This window comes from Sinocyclocheilus grahami, unplaced genomic scaffold (genome assembly GCF_001515645.1).
Source record: "Sinocyclocheilus grahami isolate Dianchi unplaced genomic scaffold, SAMN03320097.WGS_v1.1 scaffold703.1, whole genome shotgun sequence".
Lineage (NCBI taxonomy): Eukaryota > Metazoa > Chordata > Actinopteri > Cypriniformes > Cyprinidae > Sinocyclocheilus > Sinocyclocheilus grahami.
This window is the reverse complement of record NW_015505882.1, coordinates 264,510-292,312: the sequence shown is the minus strand read 5'-3', so window position 1 is coordinate 292,312 and position 27,803 is coordinate 264,510. Positions and strand designations below refer to the sequence as shown.

The following is a 27,803-nucleotide window of genomic DNA, read 5'->3' as shown; positions in this document are numbered from 1 at the left end:
TATTATTCTAACTGAATTAATTGAAACAATGTAAGAATTTGATGTGAAAGATGACATTTAATAAGGTTAGGGAAAAAAATGACAATTTATAAACACAGTGAGTAATGACATCTATTTTGTTATATACAGCCACTCGTTTTCAGTTAATTGTTATTTCTACCTCTTTCCAGTCACAGAGCACTTTATTTTGGGAGTTGTTTAAGTGACAGAACAACGGTCTGTAACTTAGTCCAGATTGGGGGAAATTTCATGTTTAATAATTTATTTTATTATGTAAATAATTTGTTTGCTTTGAAAAAAAGTAAGTGTGTGTTCGTATTAGGGCTGGGACAAGAAATCCATGCATCGGGAATCGTGAAATTATTCTGCGATTTTCCGAAGGCATCACGATTCTCTCTTGAATCGATTCTGAGCTTAGTTTTTAACAGCAGATGGCACTGCGTGCTTTAGAAATTGCCGTATTCTGCTTGCTTCCAGTTCCTTACACATGCACCATTTAAACCTAAAATAATCATTCATAAAGTTTGAAAAGGTTGAAGCGAATTACAAGGATGTTCACAGTGGGCTGTGTTTACATTAATATCGCATCATAAAAGCATAAAAGCCGATGTGCAAGTACATTTAACCACTTATATTACTCAGCTGAACGCAAAAGCACTCTTCTTTGTGAGCACACATTGATACCTAACGACGAAGAGGAAGTAAGAAGACCAAGAAGATGCATAGTAGAGCTGCTGGTCTCATTGGTGTCTGAACACAAAGGGCTTTATGACAAACGCGACAGCTGACTTTTTACTTGTGTTTTTTTTATCAAAATAAAACTTTGCGTTGAAGTAGATTTTTGTTTGTATATGCTGTCAATTATAGTTCTTAGAAAGAAAATCGGAATCGGCAGATCTCACTAACAAAAAAAAAAAATCGGAAACGGACAAGAAAATTGCAATCGGTGCATCTCTAGTTACGAGCCTGATCATGATGCATTGATTTATTGTGCCAGCCCTAATTTGTATATGCTGTCAATTACAGTTCTTAGAAAGAATATTGGAATCAGCAAAAATCGTATCGGCAGGTCACACTTACAAAAAAAAGAAAACAATTCGGAAATCAGAATTTGCAAAGAAATTGCAATTGGTGCATCTCTACTAAACATACAGCTTAAATGTGAGTCCTCTATCCATAACAAACTTACAATGTTGGTGGCTTTTGATGTGAGAGGACAACAGGGGATGGACTTTCTCACTGGAGAATGCAATATTATGGATTATGGACTGGTATTTTGGCCAGAAGTTACCGTTAAAACACCTCAATAATGCATTTGTTCCTTACAAACAAAACACAGCTTTTTGCTTCACAAGGCTGATGGACTGGAGTCTTGTGGATTATTGTTTTGTTTTTATCAGCTGTTTGGACTCTCATTCTGACGGCACCCATTCACTGCAGAGGATCCATTGGTGAGCAAGTGATGTAATGATTAATTCCTCTAAATTTGTTCTGATAAAGAAACGAACTCATCTACATCTTGGATGGCCCGAGAGTGAGTACATTTTCAACAAATTTTCATAAAGTCATAAAGACAATTTAGAGTTTATTACAAATGATAGCCATTCCAAATCTGAAAATTTGTGAAGGTTTTTCGCATAGGTACCAGTGGCAGAGGAAATACCCAAAAGGACATGACTGCCTAATAAAGTGACTAAGGAAACACACAAACACCTACGAGATTTCAGAAGTGGAATGAATCAAGTCTTTTGCTTTGCTCACAGTTTCATTGAGACCTTTGGAATGTAGTCTGCTTGGGAGAGGTGCAAGCACATACCTGACAAAGACACACACTAGTTAGCAAGTCAAGGCGGTGTTGGGAATCTCCATGTGCGTGCACATAAAACAAGGCAGTGACACCTGGCTTTACTCTATGGAATGTGGCCTGATACTCATCTATATCTGTCTACAGACTTGCCCCAAGCTACACACAATATAACACCACAGGAACGGAAATCAAGCAATAACTGTTCAGCGGTCCATGTGGCAGACCCACTTTACAATACTCTACACTGTAAAAAAAAATCTGTGACATTTACGGTAAAATACTGGCAGCTGTGGTTGCCAGAACTTCACCATAAAAAATATGGTAGCAACTTAACTTAACTTAAATTCACAATAAAATACCGTATTTCATTAACTGATGTAATGTTAATAAACCAACATACTGAAGTGTTAATATCTGTTTTGAACCATTGTAATGCACTGATAACCACCGAAAACTGGTGGTGATGAGAAAGTCACATGATGAACCAAAGCTTATCACAAACAGCTTTTCTACGAGCTAAAGAGGGCAATACTTTTATATAGAAGGTGCACGGTGTCATTCACACAAACACTAAACCCCATTATGGTGACACACGATACTGAAATAATGCAATAAACATTAATTTAACAACATTAGATGCAAGATGTACGCCCTAATGTGCACAACTGATAAGAAAAGAAACATGTTATTTCAACAACAAAAAAAACATGAAATATGAAGTGTCACGCAGGGAATCAGAAGGTGCACGGTGTCATTCACACAAACACTAAACCCCATTATGGTGACACACGATACTGAAATAATGCAATAAACATTCATTTAACAACATTAGATGCAAGATGTACGCCCTAATGTGCACAACTGATAAGAAAAGAAACATGTTATTTCAACAACAAAAAAAAACATAAAATATGAAGTGTCACGCAGGGAATTCTGGGACTGTCAATTTACGGTTTTTCACTATAAATTATACAATGGCCTTTTCTTTTTCACTTCCAAAAACCCGTATTTTTAACAGTATTTTACTGTAAAATTACATTAAATGTAATTACATTTATTCACCGTATATAGTATGGAAACTTACTGTTAACATGTTTTTACTGTAGCATTTTTACAGTCTTTTACTGTTAAAATCACAATCATTTTTTACAGTGTAACCTTTTACCCACTTTAACACCAGAAATGGACTGGCAACTTTTTTTAGGTTACACAGAAATGGCATTAGTTTTCATCAGATATAAACACAGTGTCTGCCATTCAAAGCCGTGGAACCTACACGAGTCAACATCACACAACGCAAATAAGTCAAACACTAGCACACAAGCCCCACTGAAAAAAAATCCTTTTTCAAAAAAATGTTGTCTTGCAGTAAAGAAAGTTCAAGTAACTTCTGTCTCAGTCATATACCGAGCAAGATGTTTAAAGATGTATAAAGCCCCAGGGAATAAGACCGACTTGAGCACACTTAAACAGATGAAAACAGCTGAAAGCAAAGCGTTTACAAAACCTCTGTTTACTTTTAATAGGACAATGACAGCTGAACAGCCCTCAAACTCGACACGACCCCTAAAACTCATACTGTAAATCGAAAGACAAGGCTTTTCGGGATATTTTTTGTTTATTTGTTTGATTCTGTTGTCAAACGTGAATAGCTGCGTAGAAAAATATAAAAACAGAACCAAAATATGCAGCACTCTCACCCTCATAAATATGGGCTGTGTCCCAACCTGGTGAACGGCCTGACCAGACAACATTTTGGGGAATTTCTGGTTTACTCACTGGGTTTCGCCAGCGTTCACTCATAAGTGTTGTGCATGTAGGCAGCTCCCTAGGTTAAGAGGCACAGCCGGAGCCTGTAAACAGATGCTAACGGGCTAAAGCTCAGCAGCTTAACTGACAAACTTACTTAGCAACGGCGCGAGAGCTTTTCGCCCGCTGGAAAGCGTTGCTTTAAACCTTTTAGATACTGGCGTGAATGAGTCCAAAGAGCTTTTATTTATTTTTTAAATCGTTACCTGTGATGCTGGCTGGATTCTCTTCTCTTGGGCAGGGATGCTGCTGCTGCTGCTGCTGCTGAAGGGCTGACACACAGCCGGAAGAGACCGATATGGGCGGGACTTATGATTGACTCGTGTCTTGGCCAATTATAGTGCGGGAATTTCGTCGCCTGACGGGTTACGTCAGAGCAAGACATTTGCATTACTCACTTCAACTCAATAACATTTACTTTTAAATTATTAAATATGAGGCACAATAAATAAATATGTTTCATATATAATAGCGAATAAATGTATACACAATTTAATTATTCGATTTATTTTAATGAATTAAAAACATATTTACAAAAATTCCACAAAATGTACACAAAATTTCATAGTTACAGTTATTGTTTTAACTTCAAGTAGGTATTACCTGCTGCTGTTACTAAATCCATTTAATTAAATTTTAAATTAAGTTCAATTCAATTTTAAATTACATTATATTCCATTTTAAATTCAATTCAATTCAATTAAAAATAGCAGAAGGAATCTAAAGAAGATTGCTTCAAGAAAATTTGTATAAATCTCACATTAATTTAATATTATAATGACAAAAGAAACGATGTGACTACTGTATTTTATTATATGCTATACAGTATGATATCACTGTTTGTCATGGAAGATGTTTTTCTTTTTTTCTCACATAAATATGGTTATTGGAACAATAGTGTATGTACAGCTTATATTATAATATACAATTCTAATTCAATTATTATGTCATTTTAATGTCATATTTTAATATAATTAATTTCTAGTATACATTTTACACTGTATATATACATATATATATATATACAGTATATATATAAAAGTGATCGAGGATGGATAATTTCAACAAACTTGATGAACCTGTGATATCTTCTTCAGGGCAAAAAAGGAAAATAAAAGCTGAAACGTTTTCAAAACCTTGCAAAAGCAGCGCGTTACACTGGTGAGAGGAAAAGCTCTGTGTATTGCGTGTAATCACATCCATGCAGTTTATGATCACAACAACAACAACGTTTGTCAGGCATCTACATTGTCATCTGAGGAGATTACAAAGATTAAACCAGTGTTTTTTAAACTCTAAAACATGAAATGTGGAGTTATCTGCTTTTGATAAAAAAAAAACGACTGTTGGAGTTATCTGCTTTTGCTATAAAACAAACTTTTAATATGTAAAAAAAACATTCTTTCAATGAACTTTAATTTTGTTATTATTACTTAACACGTAAGAAAATAAAAATGGAGTTATAGGTTTTTGCAAATGAACTCTTCATAGTGTGTGTGTGTGTAGTGACATGTGGCCAAGTATGGTGACCCATACTCGGAATTAGTGCTCTGCATTTATCCCATCCAAAGTGCACACACACACCGTGAACACACACCCGGAGCAGTGGGCAGCCATTTTTATGCTGCGGCGCCCGGGGAGCAGTTCAAGAGCAGTTCAGTTGGGTGCCTTGCTCAAGGGTACATCAGTCGTGGTATTGAAGGTGGGAGAGAGCGCTGTACATTCCCTCCCCCCACCTGTGTGTGTGCGCGCGCGCTGTGTGTGTGTGTGTGGTTTATGAGGACACAAATTTCTATAATAACATGGGTATGACATAGGTATTACAACGAGAAGGTGATTTATGAGTTTAGGGGTAGGGTTGGTGTAGGGCAATAGAATATACGGTTTGTACAGTATAAAAACCATTATGCCTATGGAGTCCCCATAAACCATAAAAACAAACCTGTGTGTGTGTGTGTGTGTGTGTGAAATTTATACTAGAAATTAACATCTTGGTGAAGACTTAATTTTGAAACATACATTTAATTATCTGAGCAACGCCCATAACTGCCTCTCATTCCAGTCATTTATTACACATTATCTTGACATCAAGTTTTTGAAACGAAAAATAGCAAAACCTTGCTTATATGTTACAGTCTGTTCTTTGAACCACCTTTCATGCTACTCCAGTTTCAATTTAGGCTAATGTTCATTCCAAGAAATAAGTGAATTCATGTAACGCTAAGCAGTCATTGCCAGAGGTCACTGATGAAAATGTAAAATAGTGCAGAGAAACAGTAACCTGCTTGTGTGCTCCACAAATACTGCAATCTCTATGAAAATATGAAAACGATTGAGTGTAATAAAAAGCTTGTGCATTAGGCCTGTACTATTTCTTCCAAAATTTTGCTATCAATTTCTTCAAAAGCAGACATAGTATCTTCTTTTTGATATTGTGGTCGAATATGTCTAACCTCTGCATAACTTGGGGATGTGCTAATCGCCTTCCTGATATTATTGATCTTCTCAGAAAAGAAGGAAGCAAACTCATTGCATTTGCTGTCGGAGAGCATTTCACTGGCAATCTGATTTGGGGGTTTGTCAGTCTCTCAACAGTAGCAAAAAGAGTGCGAGTGTTGTTTAAGTTACTGTTTATAAGGTTTGAGAAGAATGACTGTCTAGCTTTGCCTAGTTCCACATTGAAAGTACGAAGGCTGTCTTTATATATGCTATAGTGTATTTCAAGTTTCGTCTTCCGCCACATAAGCTCAGCTTTTCTGCATTGTCTTTTCATACTCTGAACTGCTTTTCATACTCTGAACATTAATAATATAAATTTGGTCTGTTTGTTTTATGCCTCTCATTAATAATGAAGAAAGATGCCACTGATATACTTCACTGTTCCCAGAGCAGCTCAGTACGGCACTGACCTCTCTGCTTAATTGTACTTATTGAAATGTGTGTATTGGAAACCACCTCTGAGGCTGACAAAGACGAAGAACCCTGAAAGGTTGAAAACAGATGTCACTCTGACATATTGGCCTCGATGGTTAAAATATACAATATGATGCAACTGTTATCCAGCTATGAGATACATTTGTGCTGTCCAGATCCTAGAGCCACATATTCACCCATCCAGAACAGAACAGCTAGTCAGCTCTCAGCAATAAAACACAGTGGTTTAGGCAAATTATTAACTTTTCATCAAACACCATCCTGCCGTTTTGTACACCATTAGGGTACAATTACTCCTGCACTGTTATTCCAACAGATCTCACAGGACTAAAGAGTGGGACTTGAGCACAACTCCAGTAAAAAGGACTCTTTCATCCAGCATTACACACACCAATTACACCCACTGACCCTGTACAACATGGCTTTGTTTCTGCTTGCACAGAAAGAACTGCCCTCTCATCACTGATGCATGAGTTTGACTCAGTATGTGTAAAGCAAATCTTTATATCATGGTCAGACAAGAGTAACGTGAAAACTGGAAGCAAATGTGAGTCAATATTGGCATAATATATACAATACATTTTATGGTATCAGGCAAGAGTCATTTCTTTGTCCAGGTTTTATTTTTTATCCTCTTGCTTTAACCTTGGAAGTGATAACCGTGTTGTGCTTGCTTAATGTGACCATTAGGTGGCAGGAGTGGTTAAATTAACACACAAAACATCTGTCAAATGATTTGTTTTGCACTCCTGTCTCTGACAGATGTTGTAATAGCCACCCTTGTTAAGATACAATTGCTGTACACACACCATTAATGTCTACTTTATGACATACAAATAAGAAACTTGTTTTTATTAGAACCCATATATATTTTATCCCACGAACAACACAGAAACGTTTGTTCTGCACATCTATCATTCAAATGTAAAGCTTATGGGAGAAAAAGATGGTATTAAATAGGGCCTGAAACTCTACAAAAGTTGCAACAATTATTATTTTTATGTTTTATTTAACAAATGGTCATGGAAATCTCATAGAAATTAGATGCTTAACTCAGAAAATACTGATTAACAAGTTAAATTTAATTAAAAAGTTATATGAGATGCTTTATTTTCTGTTAGTTTTATGTGAGGTTTGAATTTCTGAAACCCCATTACCAAAGTCTATTTAAATAAAGTGTAATACCCTGATTTATGCTGATTGTTTGCATAAAATTAGGCAACAGTGTTGCAACCACATTTCTTTAAAACATATATTATAAAAAATATTTCTCTGATCACTTTATTATTACGCTAATAATAATCATGCTAAATTAATTTTACATTAGATAGTTAGATGGTTTATCTAACATACATAACAATTGTCACAAAAACACAGGTGTGTTTTACAACTTGCTTTAATACAATTAATCAATCCAAAATTATTTTATGAGAAATATACCTATAAATGAAAAAATAGGAGATTTATTTCATTTTTTAAATCTTATATAATTTTCTATTTTATTCGTTTTATTTCATTCATCCAAAGAGCCTATTGGTGACCTTTTCCTTAGTGGTGAGTGATATAGAAAAATATGGTGGTGACACTGTGGTGATGATATGGGCTTTTTCTGCTACTCAAATGTATGCTTGCTTGCTTTGTTTATTAATTAAATTAAATGAAAAATAATAAACTTAATAAATCTTTTTTTTCTTAAAGTAATCCTTAAGTCAAACTATGTACATGTAGAGCCCACAAGATGTATTTCTCATCAGACAAGACCAAAAAGGATTTATGAACCCACTTTTGTCATTGTCGCCAACACAACCATTACATGGAGACCAGAGGACTGCGGGGTCCCAGTCCTCAGAGACAGAGCAACAACAGAACAAATCCTGTTAGTATCACTATCACAGTTATTTAGGCCAGGTATATAGGACAGAGGACTAAATTACTGTTTTACATTAATTAAGCCCACCATGAAATAGAATATGTAATATCCAGCAGCACTGGGGATATTTTCTGTGTCTCCCTGTGGGTTTTGCATTCCTCAGTCTAGTGTTGCAAGGCTGCTGACAGCCATTACAGTCATAACAGTAACAAAATCCCTAAACGCTTCAACACGGCACAGATAATTGCTGTCTTACAGGAAACAAATTCAGTCAGTTTTCCATTATCCATTCAAAAAGTCTAATTTATCATTACTTTAAATATGTTTTAGAGTAGTTTTTAGCAAGTAATGCCATCAGCACACGTGTTATTTTGATTTCTGATATGCAATGCCAGTTTTGCCTTTCTTGCAGTTTTGTGTGTGCTGGATTGCACTATTTGATAAATAAAACTAAGTACAATACCTTGCATAAAAGGAAAACACTGCACATACACAGGAATGCATCACCTGTGGATGAATAAAAGGCTTGCTCCTCTGTGTAAATCAATAACAGATTAAGTGAAGCCTCTCATTGATCTGTCTCAGTCTCAAAGACTCTGGAGGATTGGGACAAATCCCCATCTTTCATGTGGCATTGAGAATGGCTCAGTTAGCACAGATAGCAACCAGTGTCTCTGTCCTGTCTCCAGCAGGGTGTTCTCGTGGGTAAACCCATTAACTATGTGCTTATGTGAAGTTCGGGGAGCACCACCTTTGTCAGGGTCCCAGAAGGGGACCTTAATGAGGCACTAGTGTTCGGCCAGGAGGACAATCTCTGAATAAAATCCATCATTACAGACCAATTATGGCGCATGTGACCTGTGCTCCCATTCCCCTGCAGCAGGGAGTATATTCACAGAAACATTTATTTATCATCAAGTAACTATAAAGGTTTCTGCCACAAATCCAGTGATACAACTGCTTGTCTTCAAACACTTAGTTCAAAGTTGTCTTAAATTAGGACTATTTGTGAATTCTGTCATCCAAACAAAAATTACTATACAATTATTATATAATATTATAGCACTATAAAAGTATTACATATTTTGTAATAGCTGTGTAAACACAAAATTATAATAAAACAACACTGGGATACATACATCCAACATTTCTGCTAATAAAAATAATATAGAGTACGATTTTTTCAAGTCTTTCATATTTCAAAAAAGCGGTGTTCATCAAAAATCAGTGTTCACTAAACTGACAACAACTAACAACTTAACCAATATACTGGGGTCAAAAGTTCAATGTGTTAAATGGGCTGTTAATTATCCTTTGGCAGTAATGATGTATCAATAGCTTTTTTTGTAGCCAAGAAGGCTGGATACATTAACTGTTTTTTAAAAGTTAACCTACAAGAAATATTCACTAACATCAGAAATATGACAGCTAACCCTGGTCTCTTCTGGATCAGCCAATATAGACAAATAACTGAAGCTAAAAAGAAAGACAAAGCAGACTGTGTTATGGAGATATAAAACAATTAAAGATTAAAATAATCATTACTTTTAAAGTTTTATAAAAATGAATGAAATACTGAAATACTCAAATGAATACTAGCCTACTTTTATTTCTAGATTCATTAAATCATTAAAAAGGTTCATTAAAAAGAGATGGCTCATAAAAGTCAGACTACACTCACCTGCAAGTTTATGGTTCACTTAAAAGATTCGGCTCACAAGAGTCATTCGTTCGCGAATCAGCCAACACTTGAGGCGCTGAATGTTAGCTAACGATGCTTTTGGGCATGACCCCATGTATGTTGTTTATGTGATTCACTTAAAAGATCCGACTCATAAGAGCCATTCGTTCGCGAATCGGAATAAAATTGTCACGCTGAATGTTAATGATTCATTAAAAAGAAATAGCTCAAACAAGCCATTAGCAGTGTTGGGGGTAACTCATTACAAGTAATGCGAAGTTACGTAATCAGATTACTTTTTTCAAGTAACTAGTAAAGTAACGCATTACTTTTTAATTTACAAGAAAATATCTGAGTTACTTTTTCAAAAAAGTAATGCCAGTTACTTTGTTTTCCCATTTATTGACTGACAGCTCTCCTGTCCCCATATTGGGAGAAATCGGGAGTACAGAAGAGTTGTGTGCGCTGTGTGAACATGTTACTGTAGTTCTAGACTAAATGTGAACGTGCATTAATTCATCCCACTCACAAAAAACAGATTTAGTATTCATCAAAATGAATTAAAACAGTGAAGTGCAAACTCAGAATATGACGCAAACATGCAATAATTAAATATGTTGAATAACACATGTATCTAATCCCATTTTATTAACCAGTATCTTTGCTGCTGACCTTTGATGATCCAGTTCAACCATACTAATAAGCAAAAATTACTTTAGAGAAACTAACAATTGTGCTTCGTTTTTTTATTGCTGAAGAGTGTTTCTTCTCCTGTGTTCTACTGTACAGACGTGAATTTACTTTTGCTTCAGCCTGAGGTTTATTCATTACACTTTTTGGTGTTAAGGGCTTTTATATTTGCTATAAATAAAACTTCTTAAATTAAAAACAATCAAGCCCTGCTTATATTTAAAACGTAATGCGAAAGTAACGCAAAAGTAATATAACGCATTACTTTCCATAAAAAGTAACTAAGTAACGTAATTAGTTACTTTTTTATGGAGTAACGCAATATTGTAATGCATTACTTTTAAAAGTAACTTTCCCCAACACTGGCCATTATTTAGGGAATCGAACTGTATGTTTTGCTCTGAATGTTTTCAGAGCCGACTAAGTCAGTCGTTTGGGAATACACTGGTCGAGTTGTATCTTACAACTAGCCTACATATGATATTTAAAAGAGTCGACTCATTAAAATTATTCGTTCAGGAATCGGAATAGATTGGTCGGAGTAGGCGATGTTTCGCGCTGGAGAATCAGGCTACCGCAAACGAACTGTTCACACTACTGGAATATAGATGCTGGCAGACTGTTTTAGTACGGTATATCGAAAAAGCAATCGAAAATCATTCGATGTCGGTATTTTTCGGATAGAACAGGTTCTGAATAAGAACCGGCTGTCAATTCCAACCCCTACTTTAGAATGAAGGCTTGATGTACCGTGTCTTGGTGGCAGTAGTGCTCTGCTCTGCGTGCGAGGCTCTCCAGATCCATCCGTCACGGTCAGAGCCGCTATCTGGGCGGAGAGAAAGAAACCCAACTAACCTCCATCCAGCCGACACTCAGCAGAGCAGCTGCCGCATTTCAAAACTGAGGACTCACACGGGGAATATCTTGCAGATAAAAGAAAATACAAGCATCTCAAACCAAGCAATCACATTTTCTTTTGGATTTCCAACGGGTTTGATGTCGGCTGATCTGGTGTGAAGCGTTTTCTAGTTCAACTTCTGTATTTGGGGAGAGGAGGTACATTTCAGCTATATTCGGGTCTTGTAAACGGAATGAATGACCAAGACAAAGGTTGACACCGGTTCCCCGACGCATTTTGTCTCGTCGAAGGAGAAGAGGCAAAAGCAGAAAATGGAGAGCAGCACCGGCGAACAAGAGCAGCCGCAGCCGCCACAACATCAGCCCGCGCGGCCGCTACAAGTTACCGAGAAAAAGAAAATACCCCGGGCACCGTCTCCAGCAAGACCCAAGGATGTGCCCGGGTGGTCCCTCACTAAAATCCGCGGCGGTATCGGCACTCCGACGCTGAGCGTTAAACCGGGGGCCATATATTTAGGCGGCCGCGTGTCCAGACGGAGCCCGGTAACCGGGAAGGAGACAAAAACAGAGAAGAGTAAACCGACCGGCAAACCCGCGCTGTCCACGCCCGGTGCTCAGAAGAGCAGCGTGAAGTCTAATAAAAGCGGCCGGAGAAAAGTTTCGGACGCCAGCATCGGATCGGATGATTTGAGCAAGGACTCCGGCTGCGCTCCGGGGAAACTCTCACCCACCGACAGCAGCTCGGAGCTCTCCGACTGCGCCTCCGAGGAGAATAAAGTCTCCACAGATGCGCTCAGCAGCGACACCGAGACCAGCAGCCGCGGGGGGATCGACGGCGAGAAAGCGGCAGCGGAACATGGACTGTTGGACAAGAGTGGTCAAACCAAGACCAGCCTGGAGAAAGACCGGCTCTCGCTGGGAGTGGAGACCGCAGAGGGGAGCGTCTCTCCCGGCGACGAGCGCTCGCTCACCTCGTTCGACAGCAGGATGCCCGCCAGCACGTCCTTGGCGTTTTCGGACCTGACTGAGGAATTAATGGACGGGATGCATGAGGAATTAATCAGGGAAATAGAGGAACTCAGGTCGGAGAATGATTATTTAAAGGTAACATAATGATTTATATCATTATATTACTATTATTGTAAAATCAAAGCAGTGCCTTTGCCGTATAGCACAATGGCAACCACAGTTCCCACCAAAATATCTTAGTTGCTACATTCAGGTTAAGGCTCAACTTGATGTTATTGTCTAGTTCTTCAGAAACCATCTATGTGTTGGTGCTTTAAACAGCCAAGAACCTACTGATCTCAAGAACATATAATGCTACATGAAATCCTCCAAAATCACCAGCCAAAGAACCAAACATAAACAAAATGGCACTTGATGAAAAGGGAGGTTCTTTGCTGAGGCTTTAAAGAACTTTTACATTTTTTCCAAGGTGTACAGTTAGAGTTGCAACAGTAAAACTGTAATGCAATATTAGTATAAGAGGCTTTCAGAATATTTTTATGCTTATGGTCATTATTAGGCTACACTATAAAATGAAACCCACTCAAAATGAAAATGCTAGATTCTTGCATTTCAAAAATTAAAGTGGTACATTAATTACATTTTAGCCCACTTAGAAATTAATTATGGAATCAGGAAAATTAAGTTAAGAACCTCATAACACCAAGTAGAAATGACAGAATTTGTTGTGAGATGGAAACAAGACGTTTTATGATGATGAAAATATGTTTTACCATGTAATTAGTCAAAATAACTGTAGTAACTATAATTTTCTGGTGGAAACCAGTCGCAAAAAAGTAAATTTTTGCAGGGTACCCAGTATACTGTATTTGTGCCATATATCATTATCTAAATGAAATGTCTATGTTCCTGAAACTGGAAACACTGCATTCATTCATGTTGCAAGGCATATATTTAAGATCCTTGTTTACTATCATATGGGTTTGTCATTTCTCCAGAATTACTATGAGTCATATGTAAGAGATAAACAGTGATTCTTTTGTAATCTCGGTTTTCATAAACTATCACAAGACCATGACGGGACAAAATCTAGTTCATTTGCCATGCCTAATATAAAAGCGTTAAAAAGGTTAGTGGCTAGTTGCTCTTGCCGCGCGCTGCTTGAAAAATGCAGCTGTTTGTACAGATGCTGCAGCAGTCAGTCAGTCCGCTGCGCCCGTGCCCACTTTTCACTCCATTGGAGCGGTGGTCCACTGCATCTTCCTCCAAAATCACCAGCCAAAGAACCAAACATAAACAAAATGGCACTTGATGAAAAGGGAGGTTCTTTGCTGAGCCTTTAAAGAACTTTTACATTTTTTTCCAAGGTGTACAGTTAGAGTTGCAACAGTAAAACTGTAATGCAATATTAGTATAAGAGGCTTTCAGAATATTTTTATGCTTATGGTCATTATTAGGCTACACTATAAAATGAAACCCACTCAAAATGAAAATGCTAGATTCTTGCATTTCAAAAATTAAAGTGGTACATTAATTACATTTTAGCCCACTTAGAAATTAATTATGGAATCAGGAAAATTAAGTTAAGAACCTCATAACACCAAGTAGAAATGACAGAATTTGTTGTGAGATGGAAACAAGACGTTTTATGATGATGAAAATATGTTTTACCATGTAATTAGTCAAAATAACTGTAGTAACTATAATTTTCTGGTGGAAACCAGTCGCAAAAAAGTAAATTTTTGCAGGGTACCCAGTATACTGTATTTGTGCCATATATCATTATCTAAATGAAATGTCTATGTTCCTGAAACTGGAAACACTGCATTCATTCATGTTGCAAGGCATATATTTAAGATCCTTGTTTACTATCATATGGGTTTGTCATTTCTCCAGAATTACTATGAGTCATATGTAAGAGATAAACAGTGATTCTTTTGTAATCTCGGTTTTCATAAACTATCACAAGACCATGACGGGACAAAATCTAGTTCATTTGCCATGCTTAATATAAAAGCGTTAAAAAGGTTAGTGGCTAGTTGCTCTTGCCGCGTGCTGCTTGAAAAATGCAGCTGTTTGTACAGATGTTGCAGCAGTCAGTCAGTCTGCTGCGCCCGCCCACACTACCGGCACAGCCAGGTCAGATTACACTGATCTTCACAGCGCTTGTGCATTCAACTGGTTGAAATACTCCATTGCTATCGCTGTGACAGGCACACTAGGCTTTAAGGAGGAAGGACATTGTTTCTTTACATTCAGCTTAGCACAGCATCAAAGCATTGTGCAGATCTAAGTGCTAAGTCAGATTTTCTTGAAGCCTTACAGGGTTATGAAGATAACTAGTGCAACAATCAGTACTTGAAGTAGTGATGCACCAGTCCTGAAATAGTGATGCACCAACATTTTCAATTAACTGAAAAAACGTTATTTAATAATCAATTAATTAACTAAGTTAATTTGATAATCAACAGTCTGATAAAAACTAAATAAAGAATAAAAAAAGCCATATTTAAATCGCACAAAAGGCAGTTTTTATATCAACTTGTAATATAATTATATTTCTACTACAATTAGTTGTTGTAATATAAACATTTAAACAGTGCTTGTAATAAAACTTTCTTAACATATTTATTTAAACACACATTAAATAATGTAGACAATAACAAGTAAGGTAAAAATATAAAGAAATGTAATAGTGCATATATTTAGCCAGATAGTCCTCTGTTTGGTTGTGTAACACATGCTACAGTGTTAAGGTAAGATTAGAGGTCAATGTCTTTTCAATGTCCATGGCAGTGCTGTTTAGCAAACCGCTCATCTGAATTTGATGTCTTTCGTTTCACACCACAGACACTCTTCCTTGTTTTATACAAACACAAATGCTGCCATCTTGCGAATGTTATCAACTATAGTGAAAATTATCTCAGAAAATTGATTCAAAATTTGTCTTGTTGCTAGGCTGATTGTTATGAACTATTTTTATTTTGTAGCAGAAATTTTATATACAGGTAGCCTAGAATTAACCGAAAGGGACCGTGATCCCCCTTCTTTTCTTTTTTTTTGCAATAATGACCAGCTGACTGCTTATTATCTGGCTTACTTACCAAGAATATAAATAATTGGACATGAAATGCTAATATGAGTTGAACATATTATATTATGTGAAAAGAAAGATCTGGGGGAGATCTTTAGGAAATGTATTGCCCCAGAATGATGCAAATAACCAACTGCAATCAAGCATTCAAGAGAGCCATGCAATTAACATAAATTTAAAATGATACAAATTAATGATGACAAATGAAACATTTGTTTTGAATTCTGAAAATTCTAATTCATTACCTCAGAATGACAGAATATCTGCTGATCAGTCAATCTGGCCATAATGTTTTATGTTAAGTAAAACCCTTGATTTCTGTGAACTTTTTGGGGCTCAGATGTTAAAGCACATGACCCACGTATCAGTTATTGTTCGGTACTTTCCTTATAAATGAACCCCATTCAGAGGTCAGTGATATTCTGACCAAGAGGCTGTGCAAAACAAATATTTTCCTCCCTGGACTCTATACGAGTTTGACTTCTTCCCATCTCTCTCTGGTCTCTCGGGATGAAGGGGGAGGGGATGATGTCATGGTCAGGAGGGGGTGGGGGTGAAAAGGGTTGATGGAGGATCTGAATGTTTGTAAGATCCCTGCACCATTTCCTGCTCTCTGAAGCACTGGCCTCATTTCTCATCCAGTGAGAGCAACGTCTCCCAGATCTGTCAAGGGAAGGACGGAAAACAGCTCCACACCTTCTCATCAGCTGCTGTGGCTTATGAAACTGGGTTTGGAGTTATCCATCTGAGCTTCTTCAGCCATGTGCTCATGCAAAACAACAGCTGAGAAACAGAGAGAATGATTACAGATGTAGGAAGCAAAAACCAGGACGTTCTGATAAACTAGTGCGTCAAAACTGAATCACTCATAACAGATCTCAACAATGTCTCATTTTTCAGTTCAGGTTTGCTAAGACAAGAGTGATGGTGACGTTGACGTCATGTGACCATGGTGTGGTTTGTTTCAAACCTTTGTTTAGCTTTTTATTTCTGGTGATTGTATTAAGGTTTCAGAATTCGTGAAAGTTGTGCTCATTTGTGAAGATTATCACGATGATCAAAACGTGTAAATATCGTAACCCTTTAAGCTCATTTTCTGCAATAATCCAATGGCAATCCTATAGGGTTTTTGTAAAACCCACAAAAATACATCATTGCTGCAGCACTCGAGTAGCGCCAAAGTGCATATGCAAGATGACCGTACAGAGAACACACGGTTAAAAAAACGTACTGTGCTGATGATGAAATTTATGCCACATGCACTGTATGTATAACCTAGCATATGCACAAAATTGAACAACTGAAGTATACTTCATAATGAGACCTGCATTGAGTCTCCTGGGCTGTAAAAGAGCAATCCCTGAGCAGAAAAAATAATTCTCTGGTCAAAATGAGAATAATAAAGAGGAAGTGAGGGTGACAGATGATGATAAGCAAGGAAAATACGGTTTGGTCATTTTGGCCCTCGCCTGTTCAGATATCAGCTTAGCAGCAGCATCCTGGAGATAAGAGGAGAGAGAAAGAGACACATAGTAATGAATACCTCCTCATTGTGTAGCTGGCTTGGTCCACACGCGGTCGAGTGACTCGAGTCGCATTATCATCTATGTGAGGAGTGCACATGCATAATCAGCCATGTGCTGCATTCACACGTCAAACAGCTACAGAGCAAGACAAAGCCCTGCTTTAAAAATCAGATCCTAAGCTGAGAAGAAACTCTAGAGGAGGCACATTTGAGATAACTAGGGTCTCTTTTCTAGAATAAAAAATGGAGAAGCAGGAGACTTAGGCTAAAGTCTCCATTTACTTGCCCTACATTTTATCTCACTGAATATCCCGTTTCACTCAGAAATGCATCACATTATGTAAGTAAAAGGGTTTGCAAATGCCATTTTATGTTGATTCTATTACTCGCGTGTGAGCTGCAAAGGCAGGATTTGTAAAATGCACTCGAGTGACATATGGCTGGAAGCTGCATTTAAAGTGTCAGTCCATTTAAAAATGTAGTAAAACTATGTTAATGGGTTTCTTTCAACACAACAGTATCTGGTGCCCTTGGACTGTCTTCATATGGCTCATCTGAGCTGCATGTGTGCTTAGAGGTTAAACAAAGGGCAGCTTGTTTTTTTTCTAAGCAGGGTAAGGTTGAGTTTATAGTGTGAATGTGCCCGGGCTGTTGTCCCGCAGATGCAACCAGATACAGATCTGGAGGGAAGTCATTTAAAACGACCGTTTGCACAGCAGAGAGGCGGAGCAATCCTGAAAAGCAGGATCAGAGAGGAGCGACACACACACATAATCAAACCCAAAGACAAACAAATTCCACAGAGCCATTTACATGTGTGACCAAGTTCTGCTGACAAACAGTCATGGCCATATGCAAATGAGCCATTATTGGTGATTTCTGCGTTTGCTCAGATATGGCAGCTTTTTCCACATCAGGCTGTGGTGTGAGGGGCGGACAACAAAGCACCTAAACACACACACACTCACGCATAACATTGCAGTGCTTCACTGTCCCTTCCCTGTGGATCTAGAGGTGTCTATCTCCTTTTGCATGTAAAAATGACAACAGGCCGTGACATTATTGTCAGACAAAGGCAGGTGGGTGGCGTCCAGAGAGAATGGAGGGAGGAGTGAATGCAAATAATCTGGGACCCACAGACACTTATGGAGCTCTGATAAGCTTTTGTGTGACAATACAGACACACACTTACCATAAAACCCTGGGCCTGTGGTTTAGAAACACATTTTATACTATATCATGAAAGACTTATACTATATAAAAACTCTTGTAGTTACATTAAAAAACCAAAAGCTGTGGTTGCTGGAACTTTATTGTAAAAAACAGAGTAAATAAAAATGTTTCAGGCTTTAATGATGGTGTTTTGATAACTGTATATTTTACAGTTAATACCTGAATATGTCTTTGATATTTTAATAAATAATCCAAAATAGTATTGGATATTTAACAGCATATAGATATTTAAAAATGTTTACAGTTCATTAAAAATGTTTTTTTAGGAACTGTGACAAAACACCATCAGAGTAACTTACATGACAATATGAAATAATGCAATAAACATGAACTAAAATACAAAATTGCATAATTAATAACAAAAATAGGAAGCAAATAAATGATATGGGTCACACATAGACGTCTGGGAATATACTATTATTGTTTATCAGTAAATAGTCAATATGTCAATAAATAGTTAATATTTTACCTATAAAATGGTAGATTTAATAATATTATATACAGTATAGCACTTAGTACTAGTTCATAGCCTTTATATTCTAAATATAATTTTCACAATTTTCACCATACATTGTAAGATAATGTAGTGTACCATATATGCACAGAACATTTTTTTTACTGTAAAAATGTTTTTAATGTGACTAATATTGCATGTCCAATATGCTACAACATCAAAACAGCAAACACCATTTTATCATACCACAGCACAACATTTTGGGGAAAATAGCTTGTACTGGAAGTGTTGTTAAGCTGATTTGAAAACAACTACTGTAACTACTGAAAATGTGGTTAAGTTAGTAGTTTTGCTGCTTTTAGTTAGTTTCTTCCACAACATTGACAGATAAACAAAGGAGTTTATAGCTCCTGACAAAGAGAAATTGAAGAAAAGATCGATGAAACAAGGCAGAGAGGCTGTTGGTGAGATAAAGAAAAAGAAAGAATAAGAAATGGAGGGATCTGATATGAATTAGAGCATGGTGTTGGTACAGAGGAGCATTGTGGGTACCCAGCTGCGCCTTAGCTGTGGTTCAGACACACAGAGAGGAGAAAGCGCTCGCTCACAAACAGGGACTGTGTTTCTCCTCCTAGCCCTTCACAATCCCCATTTACCCCATTCAGTGACTGCTGCCCTCTCTTTCCTCATTCCTCTCACACAAACCTACATCCTTCCTTTATACTGTATGTGCCCTATAGAAACATACCAACATTGTCAGTAATGAAAAATGGTCTTGTGTTGCTAAAATGCTCCAAACACCAGTGTGCGTGTATCTGGTATGCGAGTAGAGATGGGTTTGGATTCTCTGTCTTTGTTTGCCCAACACAGATAATTGCCTCCTTAAGAAGTAACTGCAGCTTTATGATCATCCACTTTTAATGAGCTTTCCTCTACCTTCAGGGAGACATGAATCATAGACTTATGAACCAACCATCTTCAGTACTTTTTACTGGCAAAGCTAAAAGTAAAAAGAGGAAGCATTTTATGATAGGATTAATTACTACAGCGTGCAATATTTTTAACCAGTATTTAACAGTACAGTGAAAATTTTTTCTGTATTTATCAGCATTGAATGAATTATGTTTATTACCATTTCTGTAATATTAAAATACATATATATTTTTCTCTTGCCTTGTTCACCATCTTGTATTATTTTTCACTAAGCTTGTCTTTGTAGGCAGCTCACAGAATACCTTTTTTCAAAGAATATTTTTAATGCTCCCCTCATAAAAACTGTTGTCATTGTTTTAGGTGTCAAAAGACGTGTCCATCCGTCTGCACAATGAGCTGGATGCTGTGGAGAAGAAGAGATCTCGTCTGGAGCAGGAGAACGAGGAGCTGAGGGTGAAACTACAGGATCTGGAGGTGGCCAAGCAGGTCCTGCAAGCGGAGATGGAGAAGGCCAGAGAGGTGAGAGATAACTGATCATTTTAGAAACTTTCAGGATGTTGAGTAGATACCAAGTGGGCTTTAAAATGAGCTGTAGATACTCTTAAGTATGACACATATCAAATTTGTTGGAAATGCAATGAGTGGCTGTGAATTTTACCATAGTGTTGTGTTGTTATGCATTATGAAACTGAAGAAAAGATACTGCTAGGGTGGGTCTGGGTGCTACCAGAGAATTGATATGTGGTTGATAAAGTGAATCTGAGTGGTTGTTAAAGCATTGCTATGTGCTATTAGGCAATGCTAGGTGGTTGCTAGGTGGTTATTTACTGGCCTAAGTGAAAAGATCCCACCTCTAAATCTCTATGATGTTGTGGTCCCTAAATATGACTCAGGTCCTTCCTTCATTGTAGGTCTATGGGATTTTGGGGGATTTTCTATAGCTTGTTTCACTGGGCAAAAAACTGTTTGGTGACAAATCGCAGAGTTTGAGGTATTATTCCTAATAAAAATAATGTTGCTTGCCTTAGAATTCAACACTAATAATAATAACCTAAATAAGCCATTCTTCTGCCAAGTAATATAGTGCGTAAGCCTGTATTGATTAATATAGAATTTAAGTCACATGTCTCTGACCACAGATGTAGGCCATTTGGATTTGAAATTGTTCGTTTTTGGCGATTTTAGCTGCAGGGTGGGAAATTAGTGTGAGTTCTGTAAGAAGTTGCTAATTGGGGGAAAATGGGATCATTAATTGTACTTAATTTGGCTTGGGGCAGAACTCTTAATGTTGACACTTTCGTTTAACTTGAGGTGCAGAGCTTTGCTGTAGTCAAAGCTCTATGTGTGTTACAGCAGGAGCTGAGAGCCCTTCGCTCGGACCGATCTGTTGACTCTCTCTGTGTAAATGTCAGCTCAGGTGGGTGGGTTTGAGGGTGGATGGGGAGCACATGAATTTAGCATTAGATTTTCTTTACTGACAGTTTAACGAGGAGGAACATAAAGCATGCTACTTGTGTTTGGCTAATTCTCTATTTTGGCCTGCATTCTTTCGGTAATAAATGTTTCTTTGTCTTGTGAGTAATGGATCATTGTCAGGATGGTCTGTGCTCTATTAGCAATGTCTGCTGCATGATTGAAAGTGATGAATGCATTATTGTATGAAGCAATGGTTATTATTGGTTGGTCCACTCTTTTCTTTGAGAATCATTTTACGGGGTGTTGTATACCGCTGTGATAGTCAATGCCAGTGCTCTGATTCGCTCGGCTGCTCTGCTATGGGTCGGCTCACAGGTTTGCTCTGCATTCTTATTGGCTGAAAGCCCAGGGCAGGATGCGTGCCGCTCTCTGTTGTTGAGGACTGAATTCTTGGCATAGTGGGCACTTATGGTACACAGCGAGAGTTCATCCTCAACTGAACTTCCAGAAAAGAGCCAGTAGAGCCTTTCAGACAACAGATAACTCAAATGGGAAGAAACAATGGATCATTACATGAAAAGCAAGATGATCTGATGATCTGGCTGATTGAACACGATATCTCACTTTGACATACATACACATACAAGTTAACAAAGTACAGGATGAAAGAGATGTATAACATTAGACCAAAAAAAAAAAGATTCTGATGGGCTAATCATGGCATTCTGCAGTGAAATATTTTTGTATAATGACAGCTCAACTGTATTTGTAATTGACAGATACAGATTTTCTATGTAGCCATGCTAGTTTTATGTTTTTCTGTATAAAATAATTAAAACGTATTTATTAATTATTGGTAATTTCTTTAAAGGGGTCCTATTATGCTTTTTCACTTTTTCAACTTTAGTTAGTCTGTAATGTTGCTGTTTGAGCATAAAAAAGATCTGCAAAGTTACGAAGCTCAAAGTCCACTTCAAAAGGAGATATTTTATTGAACAGAAATCATTTTTCAAAAACTACAACGAACGACTCGTTTGGACCACAACACATATTTTCTGGGATTTGTGATATCACAAATATCGACGAATGGGACGAGACCTGGTTGAGCTGCACTAGAGAAGGCAACAAGTGTCATCACTATGTCAGAGACACGCTAGCTTTCCCAAAGCAGACGAACTTAGAGTGGTTACAATCATCCGGGTTAAATCACGCTAAAATTGATTTGATTTTGATGCAATATTTACACTGAAGCTCGCAGGTGGCTATGGTAAGGGGGCGTGACATTTCCCGACCAGGTGCTGAGTGCTGCCAATCACAACACACACTGGCCCAGCTAACCAATCACAGCACATTTCGTTTTTCAGAAGGTGGGCCTTCATTTGATACAGGAACTATTCGAGCTGTTCATGCCAGACTGGGGAGAGAGGTGTTGTAATTAGAGGTCGACCGATGTATCGGTTTTGCCGATTTTGTTCCAGCAAAAAACTATCGGTTATCGGCAAAAATCCATGCCGATAGTTTTCCGGGTTGCTGGAACGGCTGAGAAGGGTCTGCTGTCATTATACAGTACAAGAGCGGCCTCTAGGGGTTGAAATCACTGACAGCACGTGCTATTTGTTTAGACACGTGATACTGCATGCTGAACAGAGCGGGAAACTTCAGACGCAGATTTAAATGCAGCCGACAGAAAATCCTGCCGCGCCAGAGCGTCATTCACATAGTTTTCCATTAAATTACATTATATTTGTCCCGAATTGTTGTTAATGCTTCATTTATAGAGCTATAATATAGATTGCGCTTTCTCTTTCCGTTTGCTCCGTTTTTTAAACACCGAACTTCAAACTCATCTATGCCTTATTGTTCGTTCATTCTTGAAGTAAACTTGTGTCCGTTTGGTGATTAAATAAACTGTTTTAGACCGCTGCTCGAATTGAACGCGACACGTCCAGAGTGTGTGTGATACCGGTGAGTTCTCCTAGACCCAGCGCTGCGCTTTTATTTTAATTAGATAATCATCAAGTGTTCAAGAATAGAAGAAGTTAAAGTGTGAGAGTATACATACAATATCCATATGTATATCATTTTAATGCTATGGCCTTTGTGTATATATTTAAAGATGTGCATCTTTAAGCATGAAAGTTGAAATGAAATGGTAACACTAAAATAAGAGAAATTCATTAAACAGATTAATGAAAGCTGTGTAATGAAAGTATTGTTCCTTGTTAGAGTGTGTTAATTTCAACATTTTTATTATTATTACTACTACTACTACTACTACTAGTAGGGTTCAGTACTGTTTTTTTAATAAAGCATTATTTTAGTTTTTGTTCAGTATCCATTTTAAAAACTATCGGTTAATTAATTGGTATCGGCCAGTGTGGTCCAACTTAGCTATTGGTATCGGCAAAATCCACTATCGGTCGACCTCTAGTTGTAATAATGTAAAATATGTGAAAAATAATGTGTTTTTCGAACAACCTAGTATGAGAGCCTGTTCTAATACACCCCCAAAACAAAATCAAGACTTTGTAAAAGAGCATAATAGGACCCCTTTAATAAACTTACATGACGTTCCTGATAAGGATTGCCTGTACATTATTTTTGACTTATATTATAGACATATTTCATCTGTTCTATCACTACAAACATGGATCAGCAGTTCAGCACCATTTAGGCGCACAAATGTTTTCACATCATCTCCAAATAAGTATATTTCTGCAACAATGGCACACTGTAAACAAAAAAAGGATACAGTTAAAACTTATCTACTTGGTTAACTGTAAGTTATCATACATATCGCATAATATGTAATTTTACTGTAAAATACTGTAAAATTTGTATTTTTTACTAGTAAGAATTATGGTAAGAAAAACAGTACATTCCCAGAATCCCTTGTGTGAAACATCACATTTGTTTATTTTATTTTTATTTTTTTAAATAGTTTTTTTTGTTTTGTTTTTGTTTTTTGTTAGGGTGCTTTGTGTTACAGAAAAATAAACACTCAAAATGAAAGCTTGCTGTTGTAGGCTTTTTTAAATCTAGATAAAACTCCACCCCAAAAGTCCTCTTTTTTCCAGTCCTAAAGATGCTTTTCAATCTCGTTATACTCCATCCCTCTTTCTCAAACTCTCTCTCAATACTTCGTTTAACACGCAACCAGTATCGATCGGTACTACAGCTGGCGTGAAGTCTCAAGGGTGATTAGGTTCACATGTCTACTGCTGCTGGGAGTGTAAGAGGGTGTGTTTGTGTGTGTTTATGGCCTTCAGATGGTGGTCGCTATGTGGAGGGGCTGTTTTATAGGGGCTGTTTTACAGGTTTTTATTTTTTTAAATAGTTTTTTTTGTTTTGTTTTTGTTTTTTGTTAGGGTGCTTTGTGTTACAGAAAAATAAACACTCAAAATGAAAGCTTGCTGTTGTAGGCTTTTTTAAATCTAGATAAAACTCCACCCCAAAAGTCCTCTTTTTTCCAGTCCTAAAGATGCTTTTCAATCTCGTTATACTCCATCCCTCTTTCTCAAACTCTCTCTCAATACTTCGTTTAACACGCAACCAGTATCGATCGGTACTACAGCTGGCGTGAAGTCTCAAGGGTGATTAGGTTCACATGTCTACTGCTGCTGGGAGTGTAAGAGGGTGTGTTTGTGTGTGTTTATGGCCTTCTGATGGTGGTTGCTATGTGGAGGGGCTGTTTTATAGGGGCTGTTTTACAGGTGTTTTTTTACCAAAAAGTTATATTTTGGTTTCATCTGACCATATGACATTCTCCCAATCTGGGCTTCAGTACAGTAAAAGGTTAGGATAAGAGCACAACCTTATAACTGCTGTTTCTTTCTCCAAATATGCATTCATACTCATAGCTCATGTGTTCATTTATCATTCAGAGCCCAATGTGTCTCACATATTAATGGGATTATCCATATACAGCTTATTTGTTGATCCAGAGCCCTTCTAGACTGTGCTAGAGGAAACAGTCCTGACGGAATCTTTATTTATATTCTTCAGGAAGCTGCTATCTTTGTTTTGTTCTGAAGGGGAAACCCTGAGAAAGAAAGGAAGTGCAGGGACACTGAAGCAGGCTTCATTAACTCAATGTCAGCCGCTCTGACGGAAACAAACACTAGATGTAGAAAACACTATCTTTGAGACAGACATTCAACGGAGTCATGTGTCAGGGCTATTTAAACTTTAAAACCCTCGCTTACCTTGTCGTGAAAAGCTTGGGAATATTCAGAGATCTCCAAAAACTCCCTGAAAGTTTGAGAGATGATGTGGGATTCAGCAGATGGTCATGTAACTCTGTTTTTGCAGAACTAGAGTAATGAAATGCTGACCCGCTGACTCACAGACTATTTGACGATTACGAGAACAGTCATAGGTCAGTAAGCACAGTGCTATGAGCTTTTATAAGAAACCATTTCCAGATAGATGCACCTTGTCATTTCAAGACAAATTGATTTACTTTTCCCTTACAGTGGCCTTATCATGGTACAGTGATGGTGTTGGAAGGTACTGAATGAGCAATATATTCATGTACAATGGTCTTTACATGGTACTCTAAGGTACCTTGAAGATACTAATGGTACATAAATGGTCCAATAACCCTGGTAGAACGTCCTGTACCATGATACTTTGTAGTTCTTGTTTGTGTGGTTATAGTGTTGTATTTCAAATTGCCCTATTCTGTCTATTATAATACTATTCAGTGAATTAGATTCGTGAACGCACAATGCACACAGTCATAATAAAGCGAGTGTTCTCAGACTCTCAGATATTTACAATATCCAGTTTTCATTGTATCCAATATTTACATTACTCTAAATAACACAAAGGCAGGCACAATAGCTGCTGGTTTGTGAGGTCTTGAGGCTGGGAAGGCTTGGCAGCTGTGTTTGCTGTGTTTCTCTGTATTGTATGGTCTGGCCTGTACAGCAGCATCAAAGCACATGCATTCGAGGTTTTGTACTGGTTTGGAACATGATGGGAAAAATAAGAGAATAAAAGCAAGTGAGAATCACACACATATACACTCACATGTGTGACCTGGATAGGTTTATTTTCTCAAAAACCAAGAAGTCCTTTGTGAAAAAGCACACTTAAGCATACTTTTTCATAGTACTTATGAAATAAATAATATATTTTAATATAATATACTTAAGTGTGAACTGACTGTAATGTTTTTGGACACATAATTGCATGTTAACTGCTATAAAATTAAAATACATTATAGATTAAATTTATTTAAATGCAGTAAGTTGAACTTTAAAGTAAAGCTTCAAATCACAATTAATACAACTAAACACACTTCTTTTTCACAAGGGGTATCATTCATGTTCTTAGCACAGAGTTTACTACTTGGAGTTAGGAGTTTGTCCAAATTTCTACTGAATGATTAAGCATGAAGAGTAATATTGAGGTTTGCCTTAGCAAACACCAGTGTTAATATTGTACCTGTATTCCTGTATTACAGGAAGTGCAACCAACCCCTTGTTTACTCTGACACACATCCTCATATAGATACATGTTCTTTCCTCAGGGAGTGAGAGGTGATTTCATGCTCTAGTAAAGGTTTGCATGAAAAAAGGAACATACGACACAAGACACGCAAGGCTGAAGCATGCAAAGCTCATGAACACACACATTCAGGCCTGGACTGCACTATATAGGTTAAACTACAGCCATGTACACACTGATATTAATAAGAAATGTTTCTTGAGCAGCAAATCAGCATATTAGAATGATTTCTGAAGGATCATGTGACACTGAAGACTGGAGCAATGATGCTGAAAATTCAGCATTATATCTAAATGTAATAATAATTGTAAAAATACAGTAAATTACATTTTAAAATATATTAAAATAGAAAACAGCTATTTGAAATTTACTGTATTTTTAATTAAATAAATGCATTACAAAATCTTACCAACCCCAAACTTTTGAACAGTATTGTAATTCCTAAACAAATGAGCTAAACCTAGTTTTACATTTTTTTCTGGCTTGTCATACACTCTTCTACTGCATTTATGGAAACTAAAGGCAAGAGCAGATGCCTGTGTGCATGACATCTTCTCATGTTCACATACAGGACTAGACTGATTGACTGGTGTTGTTTTTTGTCATTTATCATGTCTTCCACCTTTTCTTTTTTGAGCCATTTGCAACAGCTATTTTTGAATGACCGATCACCAAACCCAGTGGAAGTGTTGGTCAGGTTAAAAAAAGGGTCTGTGATATTAGTGCTTACATGATCTGACATTAAAAGTCACAATAGTAGGATTTAGAATTGCACATTTAAATGAAAGCCATTATCTGTCTTTAACCAAGGCTCTGATGTTATACGAACACTTATTAGATCTGTATGTGTGTGCATGTTTGTACACATCAGACAGGGAGCTTGTAATCTCCAACTGCCTCCACTTGAGAATTACACGACTGAACAAATGGCACAGGCAAAACAAACAAGAGGATGCTAGGAGGGAGGGAGGGAGGGATTTAGCGGCAAGCTCTTTTTAATGGAGCTCAGCACTATG

The 27,803-nt window shown here is 37.3% G+C and overlaps 2 protein-coding genes across 2 annotated transcripts in view; one reads left to right on the top strand and one right to left on the bottom strand.

Moving 5' to 3' along the window:
* osbpl2b (oxysterol binding protein-like 2b) overlaps positions 1-3,908 on the bottom strand; it is a 23,199-nt gene extending 19,291 nt beyond the window's left edge. The window contains exon 1 of the mRNA XM_016243876.1: positions 3,823-3,908. The gene's annotated coding sequence lies outside the window, so the exon portion shown is untranslated. The remainder of the gene's footprint in view (positions 1-3,822) is intronic.
* Positions 3,909-11,637: 7,729 nt separating this feature from the next.
* Positions 11,638-27,803, top strand: part of mtcl2 (microtubule crosslinking factor 2) — a 47,291-nt gene continuing 31,125 nt past the window's right edge. Inside the window, exons 1-2 of the mRNA XM_016243860.1 lie at positions 11,638-12,753; positions 20,218-20,376. Coding sequence (XP_016099346.1) covers positions 11,887-12,753; positions 20,218-20,376 — 1,026 coding nt within the window. The 5' untranslated portion in view covers positions 11,638-11,886. The remainder of the gene's footprint in view (positions 12,754-20,217; positions 20,377-27,803) is intronic.